Source organism: Oncorhynchus keta, chromosome 19 (assembly GCF_023373465.1).
Source record: "Oncorhynchus keta strain PuntledgeMale-10-30-2019 chromosome 19, Oket_V2, whole genome shotgun sequence".
NCBI classification, from domain to species: Eukaryota; Metazoa; Chordata; class Actinopteri; order Salmoniformes; family Salmonidae; genus Oncorhynchus; species Oncorhynchus keta.
In genome coordinates, this window is record NC_068439.1 from 39273104 (window position 1) to 39298996 (window position 25893).

Here is a 25893-nt window from a genome sequence, read left to right on the forward strand (position 1 = left end):
TGCAGTGATCTTTCACTCTTTTACTGTGAACCTGATGCATTTTTATTTATTGGAACTAATATGTTTCAAATGTATTTGTACATATTTATCTCTAGAGACTTTCCATTATGCCTTTCATTATTCGCCTCATTTGTATTCTAATGTATTTATTGACTACAATACACATTTATTACATCGTGATATATAGTATTAGTGCACAGACAGCTCACAATACTTCAGCGGATGCCTGGAAGACACGACATCAATCACCATAAACATCTTTAAGATATTTGTTTTGTGTGCCTTGTGTTGTGAAGATTTGATTGATTTCTTTCACAATTCTTCTCAGATGTCTGTTAAATTACTTCACAGATTTTGTCTCATGACTATGTAATGGAGTTTGAATAAGTCAAAAATTTTAAAAGAATAAACAGATTTTTTCCAAGGGTGTTATGTTTTTACATATGTTTAGTTCATGACAAACTGATATTTTTTCACTGTTTGCCCAGAGTATTGGGGCTCATATCTGTGCACAACTCCAAATGTGTTCCTGTTGCTCTGACCGTGGGTAATATAATGATGGCTCAATCTAGCCCTCCTATAGGCTGTTGGAGTTCCTGTCAAATTCATTTGATCTTTCAGGTTAGCAAGGGCCAACCGTTTGATCTGAGGAAATGGGAACCTGAATAAAACAGATAGTTGGAGCAAGAGAGGTGTAACAAAAGTTGTCTACTTATCATTTCTCATATACTCCATGACATTTCAAATGTTTGTCCACAATACATTTTTTTTTTTGCTTAGAAGTCAACAGTGATACAACAGCAAAGACCTGAGCTAGAATGGTAACAGAGCTCTGTTACAATTCTGACGCTCTGTCCTCTGCCTTGTTCAGTCCTCTCCTTTGTCCACATCCAGTCCAGTCAGGTGCTCTGCACCGAACAGGGCTGACACATCCAAGTCAAGATCAACCTGACCCCAGTTTGTTCTTTTACTCTTCAACCCATTACGGAGTCCTGTTATTGTAGACCATCTGAAAGTGGACAATCACATCCACCGGGTAGTCATCTTGCAGACATCCTGGTAGTTCTCTTTCACTGAGACTCAATAAAAAAGGACACTTTAAACAGTGTATCTGAAAGAGTATGCAGAACAACTACATGAGTTTATTACAGTCGGTGAGGGTAATTACAGTGCCTTCAGAAAGTATTCACACCCCTAGACTTTTTCCACATTTCATTGTGTTTCAGACTGAATTTTAAATGGATTAAATTGAGATTGTGTCACTCAACACCCAATAATGTCAAATAGGAATTGTTTACAAATTAATGAAAAATTAAAAGCGGAAATGTCTTGAGCCAATAAGTATTCAACCCTTTTGTGATCGCAAGCCTTAACTTCAGAAGTAAAAATGTGCTTAAGTCACATAATAAGTTGCATGGACTGGACATTGTAGTTACTCCACAATACTAACATAAATGACAGTGAAAAGAAGGAAGCCTGTACATAATACAAAACATGCATCCTGTTTGCAATAAGGCACTAAAGTAATATTGCAAAAACTGTGGCGAATAAATTATATTTTTGTCCTGAATAGAAAGCGTTATGTTTGGGGCAAATCCAATACAACACATCAGTGAGTACCACTCTCCGTATTTTCAAGCATGGTGGTGGCTGCATCATGTTATGATATGCTTGTCATCGGCAAGGACGAGGAAGGTTTTTGGGGGATAAAAAGAAAGAGCTAAGCACAGGCAAAATCCTAGATTTAAAAAAATTGGTTCAGTCTGTTTTCCAACAGACACTGGGAGACAAATTCCCCTTTCAGAAGGACAATACCCTAAAACACAAGGCCAAATATACACTGGAGTTACTTACCAAGATGACAATGAATGTTCCGAGTGGCCTAATTACAGTTTTGACTAAAATTGTCTTGAAAATCTATGACAAGACTTGAAAATTACTATCTAGCAATGATCAACAACCACCTAGGATCAAGAGAGACGCTCAAGTGTTTTAGTACTATATCTCTTGACACAATGATGAAAATAATAATGGCCTCTAAACCTTCAAGCTGCATACTGGACCCTATTCCAACTAAACTACTGAAAGAGCTGCTTCCTGTGCTTGGCCCTCCTATGTTGAACATAATAAACGGCTCTCTATCCACCGGATGTGTACCAAACTCACTAAAAGTGGCAGTAATAAAGCCTCTCTTGAAAAAGCCAAACCTTGACCCAGAAAATATTTAAAAAACTATCAGCCTATATCGAATCTTCCATTCCTCTCAATTTTTAGAAAAGGCTGTTGTGCAGCAACTCACTGCCTTCCTGAAGACAAACAATGATGGATGGTATCGCGCCGTCCCAACCTTCGCTCTCTCTCCCCCGCTACTCTCTCCTCTTCCATCCTATCATCTCTTCCCTCTGCTCAAACCTTCTCCAACCTATCTCCTGATTCTGCCTCCTCAACCCTCCTCTCCTCCCTTTCTGCATCCTTTGACTCTCTATGTCCCCTATCCTCCAGGCCGGCTCGGTCCTCCCCTCCCGCTCCGTGGCTCGACGACTCATTGCGAGCTCACAGAACAGGGCTCCGGGCAGCCGAGCGGAAATGGAGGAAAACTCGCCTCCCTGCGGACCTGGCATCCTTTCACTCCCTCCTCTCTACATTTTCCTCCTCTGTCTCTGCTGCTAAAGCCACTTTCTACCACTCTAAATTCCAAGCATCTGCCTCTAAACCTTCGTCAACCATTTTGAAAAGAAGGTCGACGACATCCGATCCTCATTTGCTAAGTCAAACGACACCGCTGGTTCTGCTCACACTGCCCTACCCTGTGCTCTGACCTCTTTCTCCCCTCTCTCTCCAGATGAAATCTCGCGTCTTGTGACGGCCGGCCGCCCAACAACCTGCCCGCTTGACCCTATCCCCTCCTCTCTTCTCCAGACCATTTCCGGAGACCTTCTCCCTTACCTCACCTCGCTCATCAACTCATCCCTGACCACTGGCTACGTCCCTTCCGTCTTCAAGAGAGCGAGAGTTGCACCCCTTCTGAAAAAAACCTACACTCGATCCCTCCGATGTCAACAACTACAGACCAGTATCCCTTCTTTCTTTTCTCTCCAAAACTCTTGAACGTGCCGTCCTTGGCCAGCTCTCCCGCTATCTCTCTCAGAATGACCTTCTTGATCCAAATCAGTCAGGTTTCAAGACTAGTCATTCAACTGAGACTGCTCTTCTCTGTATCACGGAGGCGCTCCGCACTGCTAAAGCTAACTCTCTCTCCTCTGCTCTCATCCTTCTAGACCTATCGGCTGCCTTCGATACTGTGAACCATCAGATCCTCCTCTCCACCCTCTCCGAGTTGGGCATCTCCGGCGCGGCCCACCCTTGGATTGCGTCCTACCTGACAGGTCGCTCCTACCAGGTGGCGTGGCGAGAATCTGTCTCCTCACCACTGGTGTCCCCCAGGGCTCTGTTCTAGGCCCTCTCCTATTCTCGCTATACACCAAGTCACTTGGCTCTGTCATAACCTCACATGGTCTCTCCTATCATTGCTATGCAGACGACACACAATTAATCTTCTCCTTTCCCCTTCTGATGACCAGGTGGCGAATCGCATCTCTGCATGTCTGGCAGACATATCAGTGTGGATGACGGATCACCACCTCAAGCTGAACCTCGGCAAGACGGAGCTGCTCTTCCTCCCGGGAAGGACTGCCCGTTCCATGATCTCGCCATCACGGTTGACAACTCCATTGTGTCCTCCTCCCAGAGCGCTAAGAACCTTGGCGTGATCCTGGACAACACCCTGTCGTTCTCAACTAACATCAAGGCGGTGGCCCGTTCCTGTAGGTTCATGCTCTACAACATCCGCAGAGTACGACCCTGCCTCACACAGGAAGCGGCGCAGGTCCTAATCCAGGCACTTGTCATCTCCCGTCTGGATTACTGCAACTCGCTGTTGGCTGGGCTCCCTGCCTGTGCCATTAAACCCCTACAACTCATCCAGAACGCCGCAGCCCGTCTGGTGTTCAACCTTCCCAAGTTCTCTCACGTCACCCCGCTCCTCCGCTCTCTCCACTGGCTTCCAGTTGAAGCTCGCATCCGCTACAAGACCATGGTGCTTGCCTACGGAGCTGTGAGGGGAACGGCACCTCAGTACCTCCAGGCTCTGATCAGGCCCTACACCCAAACAAGGGCACTGCGTTCATCCACCTCTGGCCTGCTTGCCTCCCTACCACTGAGGAAGTACAGTTCCCGCTCAGCCCAGTCAAAACTGTTCGCTGCTCTGGCCCCCCAATGGTGGAACAAACTCCCTCACGACGCCAGGACAGCGGAGTCAATCACCACCTTCCGGAGACACCTGAAACCCCACCTCTTTAAGGAATACCTAGGATAAAGGATAAAGTAATCCTTCTCACCCCCCTTAAAAGATTTAGATGCACTATTGTAAAGTGGCTGTTCCACTGGATGTCATAAGGTGAATGCACCAATTTGTAAGTCGCTCTGGATAAGAGCGTCTGCTAAATGACTTAAATTTAAATGTAAACAATGTATACGAAATGCTACAGTCTGGTTTTAGACCCCATCATAGCACTGAGACTGCACTTGTGAAGGTGGTAAATGACCTTTTAATGGCATCAGACCGAGGCTCTGCATCTGTCCTCATGCTCCTAGACCTTAGTGCTGCTTTTGATACCATCGATAACCACATTCTTTTGGAGAGATTGGAAACCCAAATTGGTCTACACAGACGAGTTCTGGCCTGGTTTAGAGCTTATCTGTCGGAAATATATCAGTTTGTCTCTGTGAATGGTTTGTCTGACAAATCAACTGTAAATTTCGGTGTTCCTCAAGGTTCCGTTTTAGGACCACTATTGTTTTCACTATATATTTTTACCTCTTGGCGATGTCATTCGAAAACATAATGTTAACTTTCACTGCTATGCGGATGATACACAGCTGTACATTTCAATGAAACATGGTGAAGCCCCAAAATTGCCCTCGCTAGAAGCATGTGTTTCAGACATAAGGAAGTGGATGGCTGCAGACTTTCTAGTTTTAAACTCGGACAAAAAAGAGATGCTTGTTCTAGGTCCCAAGAAACAAAGAGATCTTCTGTTGAATCTGACAATTAATCTTAATGGTTGTACAGTCGTCTCAATTAAACTGTGAAGGGCCTCGGCGTTACTCTGGACCCTGATCTCTCTTTTGAAGAACATATCAAGACCATTTCAAGGACAGCTTTTTTCCATCTACGTAACATTGCAAAACTCAGAAACTTTCTGTCCAAAAATGATGCAGAAAGATTAATCCATGCTTTTGTCACTTCTAGGTTAGACTACTGCAATGCTCTACTTTCCGGCTACCCGGATAAAGCACTAAATATACTTCAGTTAGTGCTAAATACGGCTGCTAGAATCCTGACTAGAACCCAAAAAATTGATCATATTACTCCAGTGCTAGCCTCCCTACACTGGCTTCCTGTCAAGGCAAGGGCTGATTTCAAGGTTTTGCTGCTAACCTACAAAGCATTACATGGGCTTGCTCCTACCTATCTCTCTGATTTGGTCCTGCCATACATACCTACACATCACAAGACGCAGACCTCCTAATTGTCCCTAGAATTTCTAAGCAAACAGCTGGAGGCAGGGCTCACTCAAAGGGGGTTCCAATTTTATGGAATGGTCTGCCTACCCATGTAAGAGACGCAAACTCTGTCTCAACCTTTAAGTCTTTACTGAAGACTCATCTCTTTAGTGGGTCATATGATTGAGTGTAGTCTGGCCCAGGAGTGGGAAGGTGAACGGAAAGGCTCTGGAGCAACGAACCGCCCTTGCCGTCTCTGCCTGGCCGGTTCCCCTCTTTCCACTGGGATTCTCTGCCTCTAACCCTATTACAGGGGCTGAGTCACTGGCTTACTGGGGCTCTTTCATACCGTCCCTAGGAGGGGTGCGTCACTTGAGTGGGTTGAGTCACTGATGTGATCTTCCTGTCTGGGTTGGCGCCCCCCCTTGGGTTGTGCCGTGGCGGAGATCATTGTGGGCTATACTCTGCCTTGTCTCAGGATGGTAAGTTGGTGGTTGAAGATATCCCTCTAGTGGTGTGGGGGCTGTGCTTTGGCAAAGTGGGTGGGGTTATATCCTTCCTGTTTGGCCCTGTCCGGGGGTGTCCTCGGATGGGGCCACAGTGTCTCCTGACCCCTCCTGTCTCAGCCTCCAGTATTTATGCTGCAGTAGTTTATGTGTCGGTGGGCTATGTTCAGTTTGTTATATCTGGAGTACTTCCCGTCCTATTCGGTGTCCTGTGTGAATTTAAGTGTCCTCTCTCTAATTCTCTCTTTCTCTCTCTCGGAGGACCTGAGCCCTAGGACCATCCCCCAGGACTACCTGATATGATGACTCCTTGCTGTCCCCAGTCCACCTGGCCGTGCTGCTGCTCCAGTTTCAATTGTTCTGCCTTATTATTATTTGACCATGCTGGTCATTTATGAACATTTGAACATCTTGGCCATGTTCTGTTATAATCTCCACCCGGCACAGCCAGAAGAGGACTGGCCACCCCACATAGCCTGGTTCCTCTCTAGGTTTCTTCCTAGGTTTTGGCCTTTCTAGGGAGTTTTTCCTCGCCACCGTGCTTCTAGACTTACCCATAAAGACTCACATCTGCAATCGCTGCCAAAGATGATTATAAAATGTATTGAAACAGGGGGTTGAATACTTATCTAATGAAGATATTTTAGTGTTTAATTTTCCATAAAGTATTTTTATTTCATTTTATAATTGATTTGTCTTTGACAGAGTATTTTGTGTAGACCGTTGACAAAGAAAGTACAATTACATCCATTTTTATCCCACATTGTGTCACAACAAAATGTATAAAAAGTCAAGATGTGTGAATACTTCCTGAAAGCACGGTATATACAGAAAATAGAGCACCATTGATAGGTTTACCTGATATGCTCTCCTCTCCACTGGGTGTTTCCAGGGACTCCCATCTCTTGGGAGCAGTTTGCAGAAGGGAGAGGTCATCAGCCCTCAGTGTCAGCAGCAAGTTCTTTCTTCTCAGAAACCTGTACATGTAGATGAGGAAAACTATCTTTCTCACACAAATCAACAATAGGACCTTTTCCAAATGGTAGATTTCAAAATGTGTAATGCCACACACTGAATTGATGTGTTTCAGCTCCAAGCCTTCCTCAGCAGTATGCAGTCGAGAGGCATGCCCACAATCGATCACACACAATGCAAATGTATTGCGCACCCCTAGTACTGGTACAGTAATACAGTGACACAGGAAAAGATACTGTTGACGATAGTAACGCTCCGCATCCTGAAGCCACTCCAACATGTCAGCGATGGATGGAGCGACTGCAGATCTCTGTGTGCAGGTAGCTAGGTCAAGGCTGCCTATATTCTGCTCATACAACTGGAACGCAGCAGACACCTGATTACTGATAGCATCTCGCACAGACTGGAGAGAACACCTGTAAGAAATAGGAGTCATTTTTGGTTTCAAAAATGTGTTCAAGCTTTCTCTGCACTATTTTAAAAAGTTTATGGAGTGAGCTACCATTTATCTTACATTTTGTCAGTGAGTTTTCCCAAAACTATGTCCACTGCCTGTATGAGCTTGAAGTGAAGACGCTGGTGCAGATCAGGAAAGGTGTGAAGAGGGGTGTTGGCGATTTGGACCTTTTGAAACGCCCTCAACTGCTCTTCCAGGTTTCCAAGTGAAACCATTAAAGGCTTGCATTCAGCCAAAACTGAATTCCATACTTTCTGATTGTTCTCTAAGATTTGAAAGCATTTTTTAAATGTTTGGTAAACCGAAAATAACACAGACTTCGACATTTGGCTAGCTAGTTTAGTTAACGCACCTTACAACTCAACAGCGAAAGCCATGTGGCTGGTGAAAAAAGACCGCGACAACGAAATAATTTGCTGGAATAAATCTGATACACAGCTAAATAAATAAAACATTCAACATAATCTAAAAACGGACGATGCCCTTCAAAAATGACTGTCACTTAAGTTTTCCAGTCAACATTTGTACCTCCTCACGTTAATTTTATTACATTTCCGGTCACGTGATCTAAACATGGTTGTTCTTCAAAATGATAGGGTAAAAATGGTTCCAAAATGACGTCAAGGTAAAGCGTATCCTTATTGGCTGATCTCTAAAACATTCTGCGTCTGCGTGGACGTTTTAAAATTTCTCCAGCTGGAAAGAGAGGGAGCAGCAGAATTACGTTTCTAACTGGGAAATAAAAAAAAGCGGGTAAATCATAATGAAATTAAACATGTCAAACAGTTAACCTCAATGTTTAGAATACCAATGCATTTTATGTATTTCAAATCTGAAGTGAAACAGGGACTTTTGAAACGGAGCAGTTTCAACCTGGCTAAATCATGTAAAGTTCGCTAGCTCATGATGCCTGAATAGTTAAAAAAGGGCTAGCTAACATTAGTTACTACTAGCAACATTTTAGATGCTTGACTATCCCAAGCACCAATTTACTGTTGGTACCAATGCACAGAGTCACAATGGGACGACCAAAGAAGACGACCAAACAACGTAAAAACCCCAAGTTGGACAAATTGGAGGCTTTTCTCGAAGATTTCGACAGTGAGGGTATGGACCAATGACAAAGACCATGTATATAGCTGTTCGCCATTATGTGAATGTTAACGTGTGGTTGGAGAAGTTCTACTAACGTTTTTATTTTCAGTGAAAACTGTAGTTGAAAGGCTGAAGGAGAGGACAAACAGCCTCCTGAAAGATGCAGACAACTTCTTCAACATGGCTGTGATCAAGCTGCCTAAAGCAGTGAGGCAGATGAACTGGCTTGAGCATTGTGGTAAGTTAGGTGAAGACTCATGCACCTGATGACAACCACATGGGAAAGGTTGGTTAGAGATACTTTTTTTGTGTGTCACACACACACAAACATACAGTTGAAGTCGGAAGTTTACATACACCGTAGCCAAATACATTTAAACTCAGTTTTTCACAATTCCTGACATTTAATCTTGGTAAAAAGTCCCTGTCTTAGGTCAGTTAGGATCACCACTTTATTTTAAGAATGTGAAATGTCAGAATAATAGTAGAGTGATTTATTTACAATTTTCTTTCTTTCACATTCCCAGTGGGTCAGAAGTTTACATGCACTCAATTAGTATTTGGTAGCATTGACTTTAAATTGTTTAACTTGGGTCAAATGTTTCTGGTAGCCTTCCACAAGCTTCCCACAATAAGTTGGGTGAATTTTGGCCCGTTCCTCCTGACAGAGCTGGTCTATAGGATTGAGGTCATGGCCACTCCAATACTTTGACTTTGTTCTTAAGCCATTTTGCCACAACTTTGGAAGTATGCTTGGGGTCATTGTCCACTTGGAACACCCATTTGCATCCAAGCTTTAACTTCCTGACTGATGTCTTGAGATGTTGCTTCAATATATCCACATCATTGTCCTTCCTCATGTTGCCATCTATTTTGTGAAGTGCACCAGTCCCTCCTGCAGCAAAGCACCCCCACAACATGATGCTGCCACACCCATGCTTTATGGTTGGGATGGTGTTCTTCGGCTGGCAAGCTTCCCCCTTTTTCCTCTAAACATAACAATGGTTATTATGGCCAAACAGTAATTTTTTTGTTTCATCAGACCAGAGGACATTTCTCCAAAAAGTACAATCTTTGTAGCATGTGCAGTTGCAAATCGTAGTCTGGCTTTTTTTTTGCAGTTTTGGAGCAGTGGCTTCTTCCTTGCTGAACGGCCTTTCAGGTTATGTCGATATTGGACTCGTTTTACTGTGGGTATAGATACTTTTGTACCGGTTTCCTCCAGCATCTTCACAAGGTCCATTGCTGCTGTTCTGGGATTGATTTTTACTTTTCGCACCGAAGTACGTTCATCCCTAGGAGACAGAACACGTCTCCTGCCTGAGCGGTGTGACGGCTGTGTGGTCCCATGGTGTTTATACTTGCATACTATTGTTTATACAGATGAATGTGGTACCTTCAGGCATTTGGAAATTGCTCCCAAGGATGAACCAGACTCGTGGAGGTCGAATTGTTTTTCCTGAGGATCTTGGCTGATTTCTTTAGATTTTCCCATGATGTCAAACAAAGAGGCACTGAGTTTGAAGGTAGGCCTTGAGATGCACTGCTAAAAAAAATAAAGGGAACACTTAAACAACACAATGTAACTCCAAGTCAATCACACTTCAGTGAAATCAAACTGTCCACTTAGGAAGCAACAATGATTGACAATACATTTCACATGCTGTTGTGCAAATGGAATCGACAACAGGTGGAAATTATAGGCAATTAGCAAGACACCCCCAATAAAGGAGTGGTTCTGCAGGTGGTGACCACAGACCACTTCTCAGTTCCTATGCTTCCTGGCTGATGTTTTGGTCGGGGGTTGTGCTTACAGCCCAACACCGTGCAGGACGTTTGGCATTTGCCAGAGAACACCAAGATTGGCAAATTCGCCACTGGCGCCCTGTGCTCTTCACAGATGAAAGCAGGTTCACACTGAGCACGTGACAGAGTCTGGAGATGCCGTTGAGAACGTTCTGCTGCCTGCAACATCTTCCAGCATGACCGGTTTGGCGGTGGGTCAGTCATGGTGTGGGGTGGCATTTCTTTGGGGGGCCGCACAGCCCTCCATGTGCTCTCCAGAGGTAGCCTGACTGCCATTAGGTACCGAGATGAGATCCTCAGGCCCCTTGTGAGACCATATGCTGGTGCGGTTGGCCCTGGGTTCCACCTAATGCAAGACAATGCTAGACCTCATGTGGCTGTAGTGTGCCAGCAGTTCCTGCAAGAGGAAGGCATTGATGCTATGGACTGGCCCGCCCGTTCCCCAGACCTGAATCCAATTGAGCACATCTGGGACATCATGTCTCGCTCCATCCACCAACGCCACATTGCACCACAGACTGTCCAGGAGTTGGCGGATGCTGTAGTCCAGGTCTGGGAGGAGATCCCTCAGGAGACCATCCGCCACCTCATCAGGAGCATGCCCAGGCGTTGTAGGGAGGTCATACAGGCACGTGGAGGCCACACACACTACTGTACCTCATTTTGACTTGTTTTAAGGACCTTACATCAAAGTTGGATCAGCCTGTAGTGTGATTTTCCACTTTCATTTTGAGTGTGACTCCAAAGCCAGACCTCCATGGGTTGATAAATTTGATTTCCATTGATCATTTTTGTGATTTTGTTGTCAGCACATTCAACTATGTAAAGAAAAAAGTATTTAATAAGAATATTTCATTCAGATCTAGGATGTTATTTTACATTTACATTTAAGTCATTTAGCAGACGCTCTTATCCAGAGCGACTTACAAATTGGTGCATACACCTTATGACATCCAGTGGAACAGCCACTTTACAATAGTGCATCTAAATCTTTTTAGGGGGGGGGTGAGAAGGATTACTTACCCTATCCTAGGTATTCCTTGAGGAGGTGGGGTTTCAGGTGTCTCCGGAAGGTGGTGATTGACTCCGCTGTCCTGGCGTCGTGAGGGAGTTTGTTCCACCATTGGGGGGCCTGAGCAGCGAACAGTTTTGACTGGGCTGAGCGGGAACTGTACTTCCTCAGTGGTAGGGAGGCGAGCAGGCCAGAGGTGGATGAACGCAGTGCCCTTGTTTGGGTGTAGGGCCTGATCAGAGCCTGGAGGTACTGAGGTGCCGTTCCCCTCACAGCTCCGTAGGCAAGCACCATGGTCTTGTAGCGGATGCGAGCTTCAACTGGAAGCCAGTGGAGAGAGCGGAGGAGCGGGGTGACGTGAGAGAACTTGGGAAGGTTGAACACCAGACGGGCTGCGGCGTTCTGGATGAGTTGTAGGGGTTTAATGGCACAGGCAGGGAGCCCAGCCAACAGCGAGTTGCAGTAATCAAGACGGGAGATGACAAGTGCCTGGATTAGGACCTGCGCCGCTTCCTGTGTGAGGCAGGGTCGTACTCTGCGGATGTTGTAGAGCATGAACCTACAGGAACGGGCCACCGCCTTGATGTTAGTTGAGAACGACAGGGTGTTGTCCAGGATCACGCCAAGGTTCTTAGCGCTCTGGGAGGAGGACACAATGGAGTTGTCAACCGTGATGGCGAGATCATGGAACGGGCAGTCCTTCCCCGGGAGGAAGAGGAGCTCCGTCTTGCTGAGGTTCAGCTTGAGGTGGTGATCCGTCATCCACACTGATATGTCTGCCAGACATGCAGAGATGCGATTCGCCACCTGGTCATCAGAAGGGGGAAAGGAGAAGATTAATTGTGTGTCGTCTGCATAGCAATGATAGGAGAGACCATGTGAGGTTATGACAGAGCCAAGTGACTTGGTGTATAGCGAGAATAAGAGAGGGCCTAGAACAGAGCCCTGGGGGACACCAGTGGTGAGAGCGCGTGGTGAGGAGACAGATTCTCGCCACGCCACCTGGTAGGAGCGACCTGTCAGGTAGGACGCAATCCAAGGGTGGGCCGCGCCGGAGATGCCCAACTCGGAGAGGGTGGAGAGGAGGATCTGATGGTTCACAGTATCGAAGGCAGCCGATAGGTCTAGAAGGATGAGAGCAGAGGAGAGAGAGTTAGCTTTAGCAGTGCGGAGCGCCTCCGTGATACAGAGAAGAGCAGTCTCAGTTGAATGACTAGTCTTGAAACCTGACTGATTTGGATCAAGAAGGTCATTCTGAGAGAGATAGCGGTAGAGCTGGCCAAGGACGGCACGCTCAAGAGTTTTGGAGAGAAAAGAGAGAAGGGATACTGGTCTGTAGTTGTTGACATCGGAGGGATCGAGTGTAGGTTTTTTCAGAAGGGGTGCAACTCTCGCTCTCTTGAAGACGGAAGGGACGTAGCCAGCGGTCAGGGATTTTAGTGTTCCCTTCATTTATTTCAGCACTGTACATCCACAGGCTAATTTGGGTCATTTGGAGGTTTACCTATCAGAAGCTTCTAGAGCCATGACATACTTTTCTGAAATGTTCCAAGCTGTTTAAAAGCACAGTCAACTTACTGTATGTAAACTTCTGACCCGCTGGAATTTTAATACAGTGAATTATAAGTGAAATAATCTCTATGTAAACAATTGTTGGAAGAATTACTTGTCATGCACAAAGATGTCCTAACCGACTTGCCAAAACTATAGTTAAACAATACATTTGTGGAGTGGTTGAGGGAAAAGGGGGAGGCTTGCAAGCCGAAGAACACCATCCCAACCGTGAAACACGGGGGTGGTAGCACCATATTGTGGGGGTGCTTTACTGCAGGAGCGACTGGTGCACTTCACAAAATAGAAGCCATCATGAGGAAGTACACTGATGTTGATATATTGAAGCAACAACTCAAGACATCAGTCAGAAAGTTAAAGCTTGGTCGTGAATGGGTCTTCCAAGTGGACAATGACCCCAAGCATACTTCCAAAGATGTGTAAAAATGGCTTAAGGAAGACAACAAAGTCAAAATATTGGAGTGGCCATCACAAAGCTCTGACCTTAATCCTATAGAAAAGTTGTGGGCGTAACTGAAAAAGCGTCTGCAAGGAAGGAGACCTATAAACCTGACTCATACCACCTCTCTCAGGAGGAGTGGGCCAAATTCACCCAACTTATTGTGGGAAGCTTGTGGTAGGCTACCCGAAACGTTTGACCCAAGTTCAACAATTTAAAGGCAATGCCACCAAATACTAATTGAGTGTATTGTAAATATCTGACCCACTTGGAATGTGGTGAAAGAAATAAAACCTGAAATAAATAATTCTCTCTACTCTTATTCTGACTTTTCACATTCTTAAAATAAAGTGCATGGCTGTGTGCTCGATTTCAATCTCCATTGACAAACATTGGCAGAAGAATGGCCTTACTGAAGAGCTCAGTGTCTTTCAATGTGGCAGTGTCATAGGATGCAACTTTTCCAACAAGTCAGGTTGTCAAAATTCTACCCTGGTAAAGCTGCCCAGGTCAACTGTAAGTGTTGTTATTGTGAAGTTAACGTCTAGGAGCAACAACAGCTCAGCTGTGCAGTGGTAGGCCACACAAGCTCAGAACAGGCCCGCTGAAGCGCGTAAAAATGGTCTTTCCTCGGTTGCAAAACTCACTACAGAGTTCCAAACTACCTCTGGAAGCAGCACAAAAAATGTTTGTCGGAAGCTTCATGGAATGTGTTTCCATGGCCGAGCAGCCGCACATAAGCCTAATTTCACCATGCGCAACGCCATTTAACTCTGGAGTAGTGGAAACACGTTCTCTGGAGTCACTCTTCAGAATCTGACAGTCCGATGGACTAATCTGGGTTTGGCGAATGCCAGGAGAATGCTACCTGCCTGAATGCATAGTGCCAACTGTAAAGTTTGGTGGAGGAATATTGGTCTGGGGCTGTTTTTAATGGTTTGAGCTAGGTCCCTTAGTTCCAGTGAAGGGAAATCTTAATGCTACAGCATAGATGATTCTGTTCTTCCAACTTTGTCCACATACTTTTGGTCAGCGTATGTTGTGTACGTTTGTCAGATAAAACGTCTCCTTTATCCCCTCAGGGTCAGAGAAACCAAAGTCACCGGTGGAGGATGTCAAGGTGAGTTTTCTACACTGAACCAAAATATAAACTTAACAATTGAAGATTTTACTGAGTTACAGTTCATATAAGGAAATCAGTCAATTGAAATCAATTTGTTAGGCCGTGATCAATGGAGTTCACATGACTGGGAATACAAATATGCATCTGTTGGTCACAGGTACCTTTAAAAAAAGGTAGGGGTGTAAGAATTTTAGAAAATAATACACAACGCAGAGTACTAACGGTCAAGAGGGTACTAGTCAGAGGTGGACTCGAGTCACACATATGATGACCTGCAACTCGACTTTGACTTTAACACTAATGGCTCTTGACTTGGACTTGAGCCTTATGACTCGACCTGACTTGATACCCTCCCCCAAGCCCAAATATTACAAATAATGCTATTTTAAAGTGTGCAGCGCGTAAACTCTTCATTTTAATGGATTACAGTTTGAATCGGGCTGCAGCCAATCAAATTGTGCTCGCTGAGAAAAAGTTGTGCATGGTAATGCAGAGGAACGTCAGCGGGTGAATTCAGATGGCTCCCTTGGAAAGATGATACCCTAAATGATTATTTTCGGATATAAAGACGACAGTGTATCAACAAAAAAATGGATTGCAACTTGCAAAACATGCGGGAAGAAAATTACAGACGGAGGCGCAACAACCAACTTTGTTCGACATTTGAAGCTGCACAAAGAATGGTAAATTGTGGCTAATATAGCCAACAGCTATATATAACTTTGCTAGTGTAGTATAACTTAATGTTAAATCAATGAGCCTCCACACAGTCAGTCAGTGTGGGAACGTGATCATTGCACCCAAGATTGAGCTACAACTGGCTAGGCAGTTGGTAGCCTAAATCCTGCCTGATGGTACTGCTGTTCCTAAAACCATTGCCATACGTTATCCTACTGTAACCACACAGAGGGAATGTGTGTGTGTTACGGTTGGGCGATTGCGATCCTCCATAGTCGATCACTATTCTGGGAGGGGGGGGGGCTTTCTCATGGCTACTCATGTATTTCTATGGAAATATAACGTTTTATTTGGAAATTAATAAATACACTGCTCAAAAAAATAAAGGGAACACTAAAATAACACATCCTAGATCTGAATGAATTAAATATTCTTAATATTCTTATTAAATACTTTTTTCTTTACATAGTTGAATGTGCTGACAACAAATTATCAATGGAAATCAAATTTATCAACCCACGGAGGTCTGGATTTGGAGTGACACTCAAAATTAAAGTGGAAAACCACAACTACAGGCTGATCCAACTGATGTAATGTCCTTAAAGCAAGTCAAACTGAGGCTCAATAGTGTGTGTGGCCTCCACGTGCCTGTATGACCTCCCTATAACGCCTGGGCATGCTCCTGATGAGGTGGTGGATGGTCTCCTGAGGGATCTCCTCCCTTGGATTCAGGTCTGGGGAACGGGCGGGCCAGTCCATAGCATCAATGCCTTCCTCTTGCAGGAACTGCTGACACACTCCAGCCACATGAGGTCTAGTATTGTCTTGCATTAGGAGGAACCCCAACCGCAACAGCATATGGTCTCACAAGGGGTCTGAGGATCTCATCTCGGTACCTAATGGCAGTCAGGCTACCTCTGGCGAGCACATGGAGGGCTGTGCGGCCCCCCAAAGGAATGCCACCCCACACCATGACTGACCCACCGCCAAACCGGTCATGCTGGAGGATGTTGCAGGCAGCAGAACGTTCTCCACGGCGTCTCCAGACTGTCACGTCTGTCACATGTGCTCAGTGTGAACCTGCTTTCATCTGTGAAGAGCACAGGGCGCCAGTGGCGAATTTGCCAATATTGGTGTTCTCTGGCAAATGCCAAACGTCCTGCACAGTGTTGGGCTGTATAAGCTCAACCCCCACCTGTGGCCGTCGGGCCCTCATACCACCCTCATGGAGTCTGTTTCTGACTGTTTGAGCAGACACATGCACATTTGTGGCCTGCTGGAGGTCATTTTGCAGGGCTCTGGCAGTGCTCCTCCTTGCACAAAGGCGGAGGTAGCGGTCCTGCTGCTGGGTTGTTGCCCTCCTACGGCCTCCTCCACGTCTCCTGATGTACTGGCCTGTCTCTTGGTAGCGCCTCCATGCCCTGGACACTACGCTGACAGACACAGCAAACCTTCTTGCCACAGCTCGCATTGATGTGCCATCCTGGATGAGCTGCACTACCTGAGCCACTTGTCTGGGTTGTAGACTCCGTCTCATGCTACCACTAGAGTGAAAGCACCGCCAGCATTCAAAAAGTGACCAAAACATCAGCCAGGAAGCATAGGAACTGAGAAGTGGTCTGTGGTTACCACCTGCAGAACCACTCCTTTATTGGGGGTGTCTTGCTAATTGCCTATAATTTCCACCTGTTGTCTATTCCATTTGCACAACAGCATGTGAAATTTGTCAATCAGTGTTGCTTCCTAAGTGAACAGTTTGATTTCACAGAAGTGTGATTGACTTGGCGTTACATTGTGTCGTTTAAGTGTTCTCTTAATTTTTTTGAGCAGTGTGTATATAGGTATTTTTAAAAGCATTCATGATTTGCGTAAATCTAATATACTAACTATTACTCTTGTTAAAAATATGAAATGGTAATACATTTGGTGAAGAGCACATTGACTTGTTTAGGACTCTAAACTCTAAGTTTAGGACTTGAGACTTGACTCGGACTTGCCTGTCTTGACTTGGGACTTGAGTGCTAAGACTTGAGACTTACTTGAAAAACAATGACTTAGTACCAGAGGTGGGACCAACGGTATCAATGGAAATAGTGTTTTTTCTGTAATAGGGAAATAATGGTTAACGGGTCGGAGACCTGGGCGGAATTTGTCAAGGCATTGAGCCTGAAACAGGATACTTGTTATTTGGCCATTGGCCCAGTTCTATTGCAAGGAATTCTAATTGGTCAACCACAGGCTAGGGTTGGGTTATAAAACTACATCCCGTCCCTTTGTTCTGTGGAGAGAATCACTGAGGACAGGGGAGAATGAACATCTACTTCTCAGCATAACATTTATGATTTGTCCTTTTTTGAATGAACCTATTTTTCTCCCCCTGATTTGCATTTGTTTGTGTTTTTGAAGAGGAACATCAACTGCTAATACTTGGTGGCATCACCCGAATGAATTGGTCTTGAACAACAAGGAAAAACTCAACTGTGTTGATCCAGGGAAAAGAGAGGGCTGAGCACAAACCACCACGGGTCGACTCTTAATCTCCTGATTGACTGCTAACAAGGGCGTGGATCAGAAAACCAGTCAGTATCTAGTGTGACCACCATTTACCTCATGCAGCAAGACATCTCCTTTGCGTATAGTTAATCAAGCTGTTGATTGTGGAATGTTGTCTTACACCTCTTCAATGGCTGTGCGAAGTTAATGAATATTGTCTGTTACTGGAACACGCTGTCATACACGTCGGTCCAGAGCATCCCAAACATGCTCAATGTGTGACACGTCTGAGTATGCAGGCCATGGATGACAATGGGCACCAGGATCTCGTCATATCTCTGTCCATTCAAATTAAAATGCATTTGCCCACTCAAGTTGTTTATGTTGCCGAATTGCAGTCAGGTCAAGATCCTGGTGAGGACGACGAGCACGCAGATGAAAGAAAAATCTTTGGTTGTGTAAACCCACAGTTTAATCCGCAGGTGAAGAAGCCAGATGTGGAGGTCCTGGGCTAGAGTGGTTACTCATGGTCTGCAGTTGTGAGGCCGGTTGGACGTATTGCTAAATTATTTAAAACAATGTTGGAGGCGGCTTATGGTAGAGAATTGAACATTAAATGATCTGTCATCAGCTCTGGTGAACATTCCTGCAGTCAGTATGCCAATTGCACGCTTCCTCAACTTGAGACATCTGTACACAACTGCACATTTTAGTGGCTTTTTATTGTCCCCGGCACAAGGTGCACCTGTGTAATGATCATGCTGTTTAATCAGCTTCTTGATATGCCATACCTATCAGGTGGATGGATTATCTTGGCAAGTAGAAATGCTCACTAACAGATGCAAACATTTGTGTAAAATTCTAGAAGCCTTTTGTGCGTATGGAAAATCGTATTTAATTTCCGCTCATGAAACATGGGAAAAACTTTGAATGTTTTATTTTTTTTTTCAGTATAAATTAAAATGGAATATTTCATCAACTGTCAGTTAAGTCTGGCCATGGTTTTGACACAACATCAAGTGCCACTCACACAGTCTCTGTTCACTCTTTGTCTACTTCCAGAAATTAGAGGGGGCTGCACAAGTGGAGAGCATCATGGCTGATACTATTCTCCCCAAGACTGCTAAAAAAGGCAAGTCTCTTTGCTATACTGCATACCAGTTGTTATGTGTCTGTGACTCTTTACAATCTCACTGGATCGCCTCCCGAGTGGCGCAGCGGTCAAAGGCACTGCATCTCAGTGCTAGAGGCGTCACTACAGACCCGGGTTTGATCCCGGCCTGTATCACAACTGGCCGTGATTGGGAGTCCCATAGGGCAGCGCAACAATTGGCCGGGTTAGGGGAGGGTTTGGCCGGGTAGACCGTCATTGTAAAATAATAATTTCTTAACTGACTTTCCTAGGTAGATAAAGGTTCAATTTTAAAAGTTGCAGTGCTTGAGGTGTCACTACAGACCCGGGTTCGATCCCAGGCTGTATCACAACCGGCTGTGACCGGGACTCCCATAGGGCGCCGCACAATTGGCCCAGCGTCGCCCGGGTTAGGTCGTCAGTGTTTCCTCCGACACATTGGTGTGGCTGGCTTTCGGGTTAAGTGGACGGGTGTTAAGAAGCGAGGTTAGGTTGGGTCATGGTGGGACTCGACCTTCGCCTTGGGGAGAAATGCAACAGAAAGGGATCCCACTGAATGTTCAACTTATTCTGCTCCACTGCAGTAACGTTGAAAAGCGGTGAAGTCAGGACAAGTTCAGAGGATGAGGAGAACACTATTATGGCCAGAGGGAAGAAGGTTAGTGATGTATTCATTGGCAAGGTTAGGGAGACTTATTGTGTTTAGTTTCAGACTCAATATAGTCCTCGAAAGCCTCCTTTCTTTAGGCTTTTACATTTTTATTCCAAATTCTAGCAATAGCCCGTATTAGTACTGCACCATGTTTAACTCAAACCTGCACTGTTGCCACATGGTCCAATTCTCAGGGTAAATCAACTAGGAAACCTCTGTCAAAGAGGGCCAAGGCACTGTCAGTCAGCCAGCAGAACACCTCCATCAAAAAGTAAGACTCTTTCCTCAGCCAAAATCTGCTAGTATTTTTGTATGTGTTGGTGTGTGTGTTTTATGGATGTATGGAAATAACTTTGATATTCATTTGCCACTTGTGTTCAGGACCAGTAGGAAGCCACTGGTCACTCCTACTAGGAACATGCTGGACAGCTCCCTGATGGGCCCTGCCCCACTCATCACACCACGCTTCGACCCCTGGTAAAGTGGCAGTGGGTGATGTTCTGTTTTTAATAAGATGAGTTGGGTCTGCTGCGGCTTGTCCATAACGAGTGTTTCCTAAAGCTGGTTTGTGGTTAGAGAACGGTCTATCCAGTCTTTCCCCTAGTTACATTTCCCAGGCGGGACACGAAGGCCCCTAAAGCAACATTGGGTACCACTGTGCTAGTGGACACGGCTTCACGTGTTGTCAAATACCTCAGGCTTCCCAAGACCCTGGCGACGAGGATACCCCGCTACAAGGAGAGGGTGTACAGCATCTCGGTCAACGGCTCCCCCATCTCAGAAGGCAGTAATGATATCGTCATCAATGTCCCTGTGGGGAACGGAGTGGTAAGCAGGCTGCCATCAGCCTTCCCGTTTTAGACTGGTCCTTTCTGAACAGTATGTGTGACCATCGGACTTGGATAAATACCCTCACTAACTCCTCTGACTGTTTGCGTGTTCACGTTACTTGTGTAAAATGTGTCAACCTGATTATTATTGTTTTATTGTCACACACCGGATAGGTGCAGTGAAATTGACACACTTCCTGTGTGTCGATAAGGTTAATCTGCTGATGTAGAGTTTTTGGTTCCAGAGCATTCAGCTGCTGGCCAGTCAGATGGACACTGTGGACCTGGGACAGCTGGATGAGACTGCCATAACGAGCATTCGTCTGCTACAGGTATGGTCTTCACTAGGGCTGTCGCGGTCACCGTATTACCACCACACCGGCAGTCATGAAAGCAGTTAAATTGCACGTGACTGAGTCACGGTAATTTCCTCTTATGCACTCAGGACTTGTGTTGGTAAGTACCCTGACGAACATCGTGTCGTTAATGGCCCGGTACTCTGGGCTGTCCCTCTAACCACTCTGACATCAATGCAAATGAAATCGAAAATCACATCGAACGCTTATCGTCAAAATAGTATCATGCTTTTAAAATCACCTCACTGTGATGATCAATTTGGAGAAAGAAGTTCAGCAGCAGGTTGAAAAAGTGTAAAACATGTTTGAGGATGTTTCAAAGCCTAACACAAGGAAATGGACAACGCTTTTCAAGGTGATGATTCATTCAAAACAACCTGAGCTTATGCATAGACTTATGAGCCCATGCTTGAAAACTCTGAATAAAAATGACAATTGTGCTTTTATACAATACTTAAGCCTACTGCATATTATGCATGGCAGAAAAGCAAACATGAAACAAAACTGATTTAAGATGTCTTTGGCACATAATCGGTCTAGCATCCAAAATTAAACAAATTTGAGGAATGCCTTTTTGAGTGTGGAATGTAATTATTATACATACTGGATGGACTGGTTATATATGCTACATTCCAAAATGTCTATCCATGAGTCTGGTAGAGAATGTATAGCACTAGTCGATGCTGTCTGTTCATTGATTGTGCAGGGCGGATTACAGTTAGCCTACAATTCTAGTGAATTTGTATTTGATTTTGAATAGCCTAGTAATAGGGATTTCTTTTTATGTTTTCATAAAATGCAGACACATTACCTTATAACTAAAGAACATCTCACCACCATGCTTTTCCATCGCCCTCCTTTCTCTCTTTCATTCCTTTATCAAGTTTGTAGATGGAGTGTCAGCAGTTTGGTGAAATATGTTCCGTTGCGAAAACATGTTACTATCGATGTTCCCGAACAGATTTCACAAATGAAGCTCTGTATAGCTGCAGGAACAGGGTTGGGCGGAATATCACCTGTCGCAAAGCGAAAGCATGCTCTTCAAACAGTGGTTGTTGTGTGGAGTCGGTGTTTATTTCTCGGCTGCTCCTATTAAGCACAGCTCCCCTATAAAACCAAAGTAGTCTATCCGGCATCATTGAAAAACAGACCTGCGGGAAAGCGTGCTGTCTCCATTCACTATCTGAGCGTGGATGACTGTTTTCTACCCTTGCTCATTTGATTAACTGGCCATTCTAAATCTAAACTAATTTGACATATTAAAGACATGATTAAATGGAGAAGTCTGATGGGGGTAAAATCTGATCACTTGATGAGAGAACAGCTGTCCAGCCTGGAGGCAAGGACCAGAGCGCAAGCTTCTTTTGCTACTTTCTCTAATCAATAGCCTATAGTCGCACCACGCAGCCCGTATATGATTTGAATGCAGTGTTTGTTTTTTTGCCAGGCATAATGGGACCCATCTGTCCATATAACGTTCTTCCAAAAGTCTTGATCACCCGGGTGCGTTTTGGCAAACTTGAGTCAACTTTATGGATGAGATGGTTCCCATTATGCCTGGTGAAAACCAAACGCTGCATTTCACAGTAAGAACCTCATCAACAGTCAAGTATGGTGGTGGTAGGGACCTGGGTGACTTGCCTTTAAAAGAAGGAACCATGAATTCAGCAGGAGAACATCACACTGAGCTGCTTCTTTCTTTTCTTTGTAAGCTCAGGTTCCCTTAACCTAATATTTGATATTAGTTGAATATCCGTTAACATTCAGTAAACAATATGCAAAAATAGAGAATCAGAAAGGGGGCAAATCCTTTTTCACAGCACTTTATATGTTTGTATGATTCCCTCACATTAGCCGTGTGTATTTAGCTGGTTTGAAATGGCTTTTCTTTGTCAAAGCTGAGAGTAGCTGTTACATCAAACTCATGTTCACATTGCTCTCCACAGAACCGTCTCGCAACACTGTGTGAAACAGCCGAGTGACCGCTGCATCTTCAGTCCCAGCATTTGTCTCCCCAATTTCGATCTTGTCTCATCGCTGCAACTCCCCAACAGTCTCGGGGAGAGGTGAAGGTCGAGTCGCGCGTCCTCCAAAACATGACCTGCGCTTCTTAAACACCTGCCCACTTAACCCGGAAGCCAGCTGCACCAATGTGTGGGCGGAAACACTGTTCGACTAACGTCCGAGGCGAAGGAGCGTGATGAGCCAAGTAAAACACCCCCAGCTAAACCCTCCCCTAACCCGGACAACACTGGGCCAATTGTGCGCAGCCCAATAAGGACTCGCAGCCGGTTGTGTCCTAGCATTTTTTTTGTTGTACAAGATTCACATTTTTAAATGTTTTTTTAACACTACTGTCTGTATATTTCTTCTATTTTAATACATAGTTATGTTTATCTGACACGTCTGCATCAGGGTGTTTATCGTTGCATTCTTTTCATTTAAAATCTTTGATTCTTAAATCAGTCCGACATGATTTTGAGACACTATTTCTCAGGTATGCTCAATGCATGCATGCAGTAAGGGAATGTTCTAGTCTTCCATGATGGTGATTTATATAACGCCATGGTTGTAAATATGACTAAAATGAATAAACCCTAACTACACCCTTCCCCTCATAGTCTAGCATAACATGTTTGAAACTCATTTGGGAGCCTGTTATTGTCAATGCTATATCTATTGGCCTGTCTCATCAATACAGCTCTGTCTGCACTATAGTGGTGGTTGTGCCAGTTCAATGTCTGATGTAACTACGGCCCATGTCATTTTAGATTTTTGTAGTATTTGGACATTTCTGTTTTTAAAAGTAAATGTGCTGTTTTGTTCAGTTATTTTCCTTAAGTGTAATCTCTTTCTGGGGAACGTCTTAATTTGTGTGACGGAAGTTGGGACCGCTGTTTGGGGGAGGGGGTTGTGGCTCTGTAGGCTTTCAGATCTAGGCCTACATGAAGCTCTGGTCGTACTAGTAATAAAGTACAGAAATACAAGTGTCTTTTTCATGTTCTCTTGTTGCCATAATATGCTGTAGTCAGAGACAACTGGACATTACCGTTTGCCTGCATTGATTCCGTGAGACAGTCTGCTCATTACTCCCCTGGAATTCAATTCGTGTCCCTGATACCCATTTCAGACAGGTGTGGTATATAATCTCTATAATATAAGGCAATGGGATTTGAACTGTAGGTTAGTGACAATCCCAAAATATATCCTCTTGGGGGGAAAAAAGAGACTACTAGTCAATGTCAAAGCAGTAACTGATGAAACGTCACACTCCATAGCAATCTAAATTGTGTTGTTGGTATGTTTTAGTAGCAAGTTGCGAGATGGTTCATGATAAATGTCTAAATTAACTACTCAAATCACATTCCCTGTAACTGGCATTTGGAACTACTATTAAACATTGCAACACCCCTTTTGTTAGTGTTTGGATTGCTTGTATGTTTTTAATTATAAACTGGGTGGTTAGAGCCCTGAATGCTGATTGGCTGAAAGCTGTGGTATATCAGACCGTATACCATGGGTTTGGCAAAACCTTTCTTTTTACTGCTCTAATTACATTGGTAACCAGTTTATAATAGCAGTAAAGCAACTCGGGTGTTTGGTATATTTCCAATATACCACAGCTACGGGCTGTATCCGGGCACTCTGTGTGGCGTCACACTTAAGAACAGCCCTTAGCCTGGAATGGTGACTATATACCACACCCCCTTGGGCTTATTGCTTAGTTTTACTTTAAGTACTTCAGTACGTTGCCCTTTGACCGTTTTCAGCTTGTTACGTTACAGCCTTGTTCTAAAATGTATTAAAATCAATCTACACACTACCCCATAATGACGAAGCAAAAACAGGCTTTTAGAATTTTCTACAAATTTATAAAAATGTCCCTTTACTCAGTACTTTGAAGCATCTTTGGCAGCTATTACACTCTCGAGTCTTCTTTGGTATGACGCTACAAGCTCGGCACACCTGTATATGGGGAGTTTCTCTCATTATTTTCTGCAGATCCTCTCAAGCTCTGTCAGATTGGATGGGGGAGCTTCGCTGCACAGCTATTTTCAGGTCTCTCCAGATATGATTGATCGGGTTCAAATCCGGGCTCTGACTGGGCCACTCTAGAACATTCAGAGACTTCTCCCAAAGCCACTCCAGGGTTGTCTTGGCTGTGTGCTTAGGGTTGTTGTCCTGTTGGAAGGTGAACCGTCTGAGGTCCTGAGCGCTCTAGCAGGTTTTCATCAAGGATCTCTCTGTACTTTGTTCCTTTCATCTTGTCGTGGAAATTCTACACAGGGACACTGAAAGTAAATATTAAATTAGTCATTGTTCATCCGTTCATCTTTGCCATCGATCCTGACTAGTCTCCCAGTCCCTGCAGAAGAAAAACATCCTCACAGCAGGATGCTGCCACTGCCATGCTTCACCATCGGGATAGTAACAGGTTTTCTCCAGATGTGACACTTGGCATTCAGGCCAAAGTGTTCAATCTTGGTTTCATCAGACCAAAGAATCTTGTTTCTCATGGTCAGTCTTTAGATGCCTTTTGGCAAACTCCAAGCGGGCTAATATGTGCCTTTTACTGAGGAGTGGCTTCCGTCTGGCCACTCTACCATAAAGGCCTGATTGGTGGAATGCTGCAGAGATGGTTGTCCTTCATGAAGGTTCTGTCATCTCCACAGAGGAACTCTGGAGTTCTGTCAGTGACCACCGGGTTCTTGGTCACTTCCCTGACCAAGGCCCTTCTCCCCCTATTGCTCAGGCCATCTCTAGGAAGAGTCTTGCTGGCTCCAAACTTCATCCATTTAGGAATGATGAAGGCCATTGTGGTCTTGGGGACCTTCAGTGCTGCAGACATTTTTTTGGTACCCTTCCCCAGATCTGTGCCTTGACACAATCCTTTCTCGGAGCCCATGGCTTGGTTTTTTGCTCTGACATACACTGTCAACTGTGGGACCTTATATAGACAGGTGTGTGCCTTTCCAAATCATATCCAATCAATTGAATTTACAACAGGTGGACACCAATCAAGTTGCAGAAACATCTCAAGGATGATCAATGGAAACAGGATGCACCTGAGCTCAATTTCAGATCTCATAGGGAAGGGTCTGAATACTTAGGTAAATAAGGTATTTCTGTTTTTTATTTTTAACAAATTTGCAAGACTGTCTAAATAACTTTTTGCTTTGTCATTATGTGTACATGAGGATT

The 25893-nt window shown here is 44.6% G+C and overlaps 2 protein-coding genes across 2 annotated transcripts; one reads left to right on the forward strand and one right to left on the reverse strand.

Moving 5' to 3' along the window:
- Positions 1 to 18: 18 nt before the first annotated feature.
- Positions 19 to 8060, reverse strand: c19h1orf109 (c19h1orf109 homolog (H. sapiens)). The gene is made up of 4 exons (XM_035793451.2): positions 7561 to 8060; positions 7283 to 7462; positions 6930 to 7048; positions 19 to 1111 (listed from the first exon to the last, which is right to left on the reverse strand). Exons 1-4 carry the CDS (start codon positions 7827 to 7829, stop codon positions 1071 to 1073), a joined length of 609 nt encoding a protein of 202 aa, XP_035649344.1. The 5' UTR covers positions 7830 to 8060; the 3' UTR covers positions 19 to 1070.
- A 63-nt stretch (positions 8061 to 8123) lies between these two features.
- On the forward strand, positions 8124 to 24106 carry LOC118398271 (borealin-like). The gene is made up of 11 exons (XM_035793452.1): positions 8124 to 8256; positions 8516 to 8610; positions 8708 to 8836; positions 14510 to 14547; positions 18784 to 18853; positions 19438 to 19511; positions 19700 to 19776; positions 19887 to 19982; positions 20204 to 20333; positions 20581 to 20667; positions 22638 to 24106. Exons 2-11 carry the CDS (start codon positions 8523 to 8525, stop codon positions 22671 to 22673), a joined length of 825 nt encoding a protein of 274 aa, XP_035649345.1. The 5' UTR covers positions 8124 to 8256; positions 8516 to 8522; the 3' UTR covers positions 22674 to 24106.
- The last annotated feature ends 1787 nt before the right edge of the window (positions 24107 to 25893 follow it).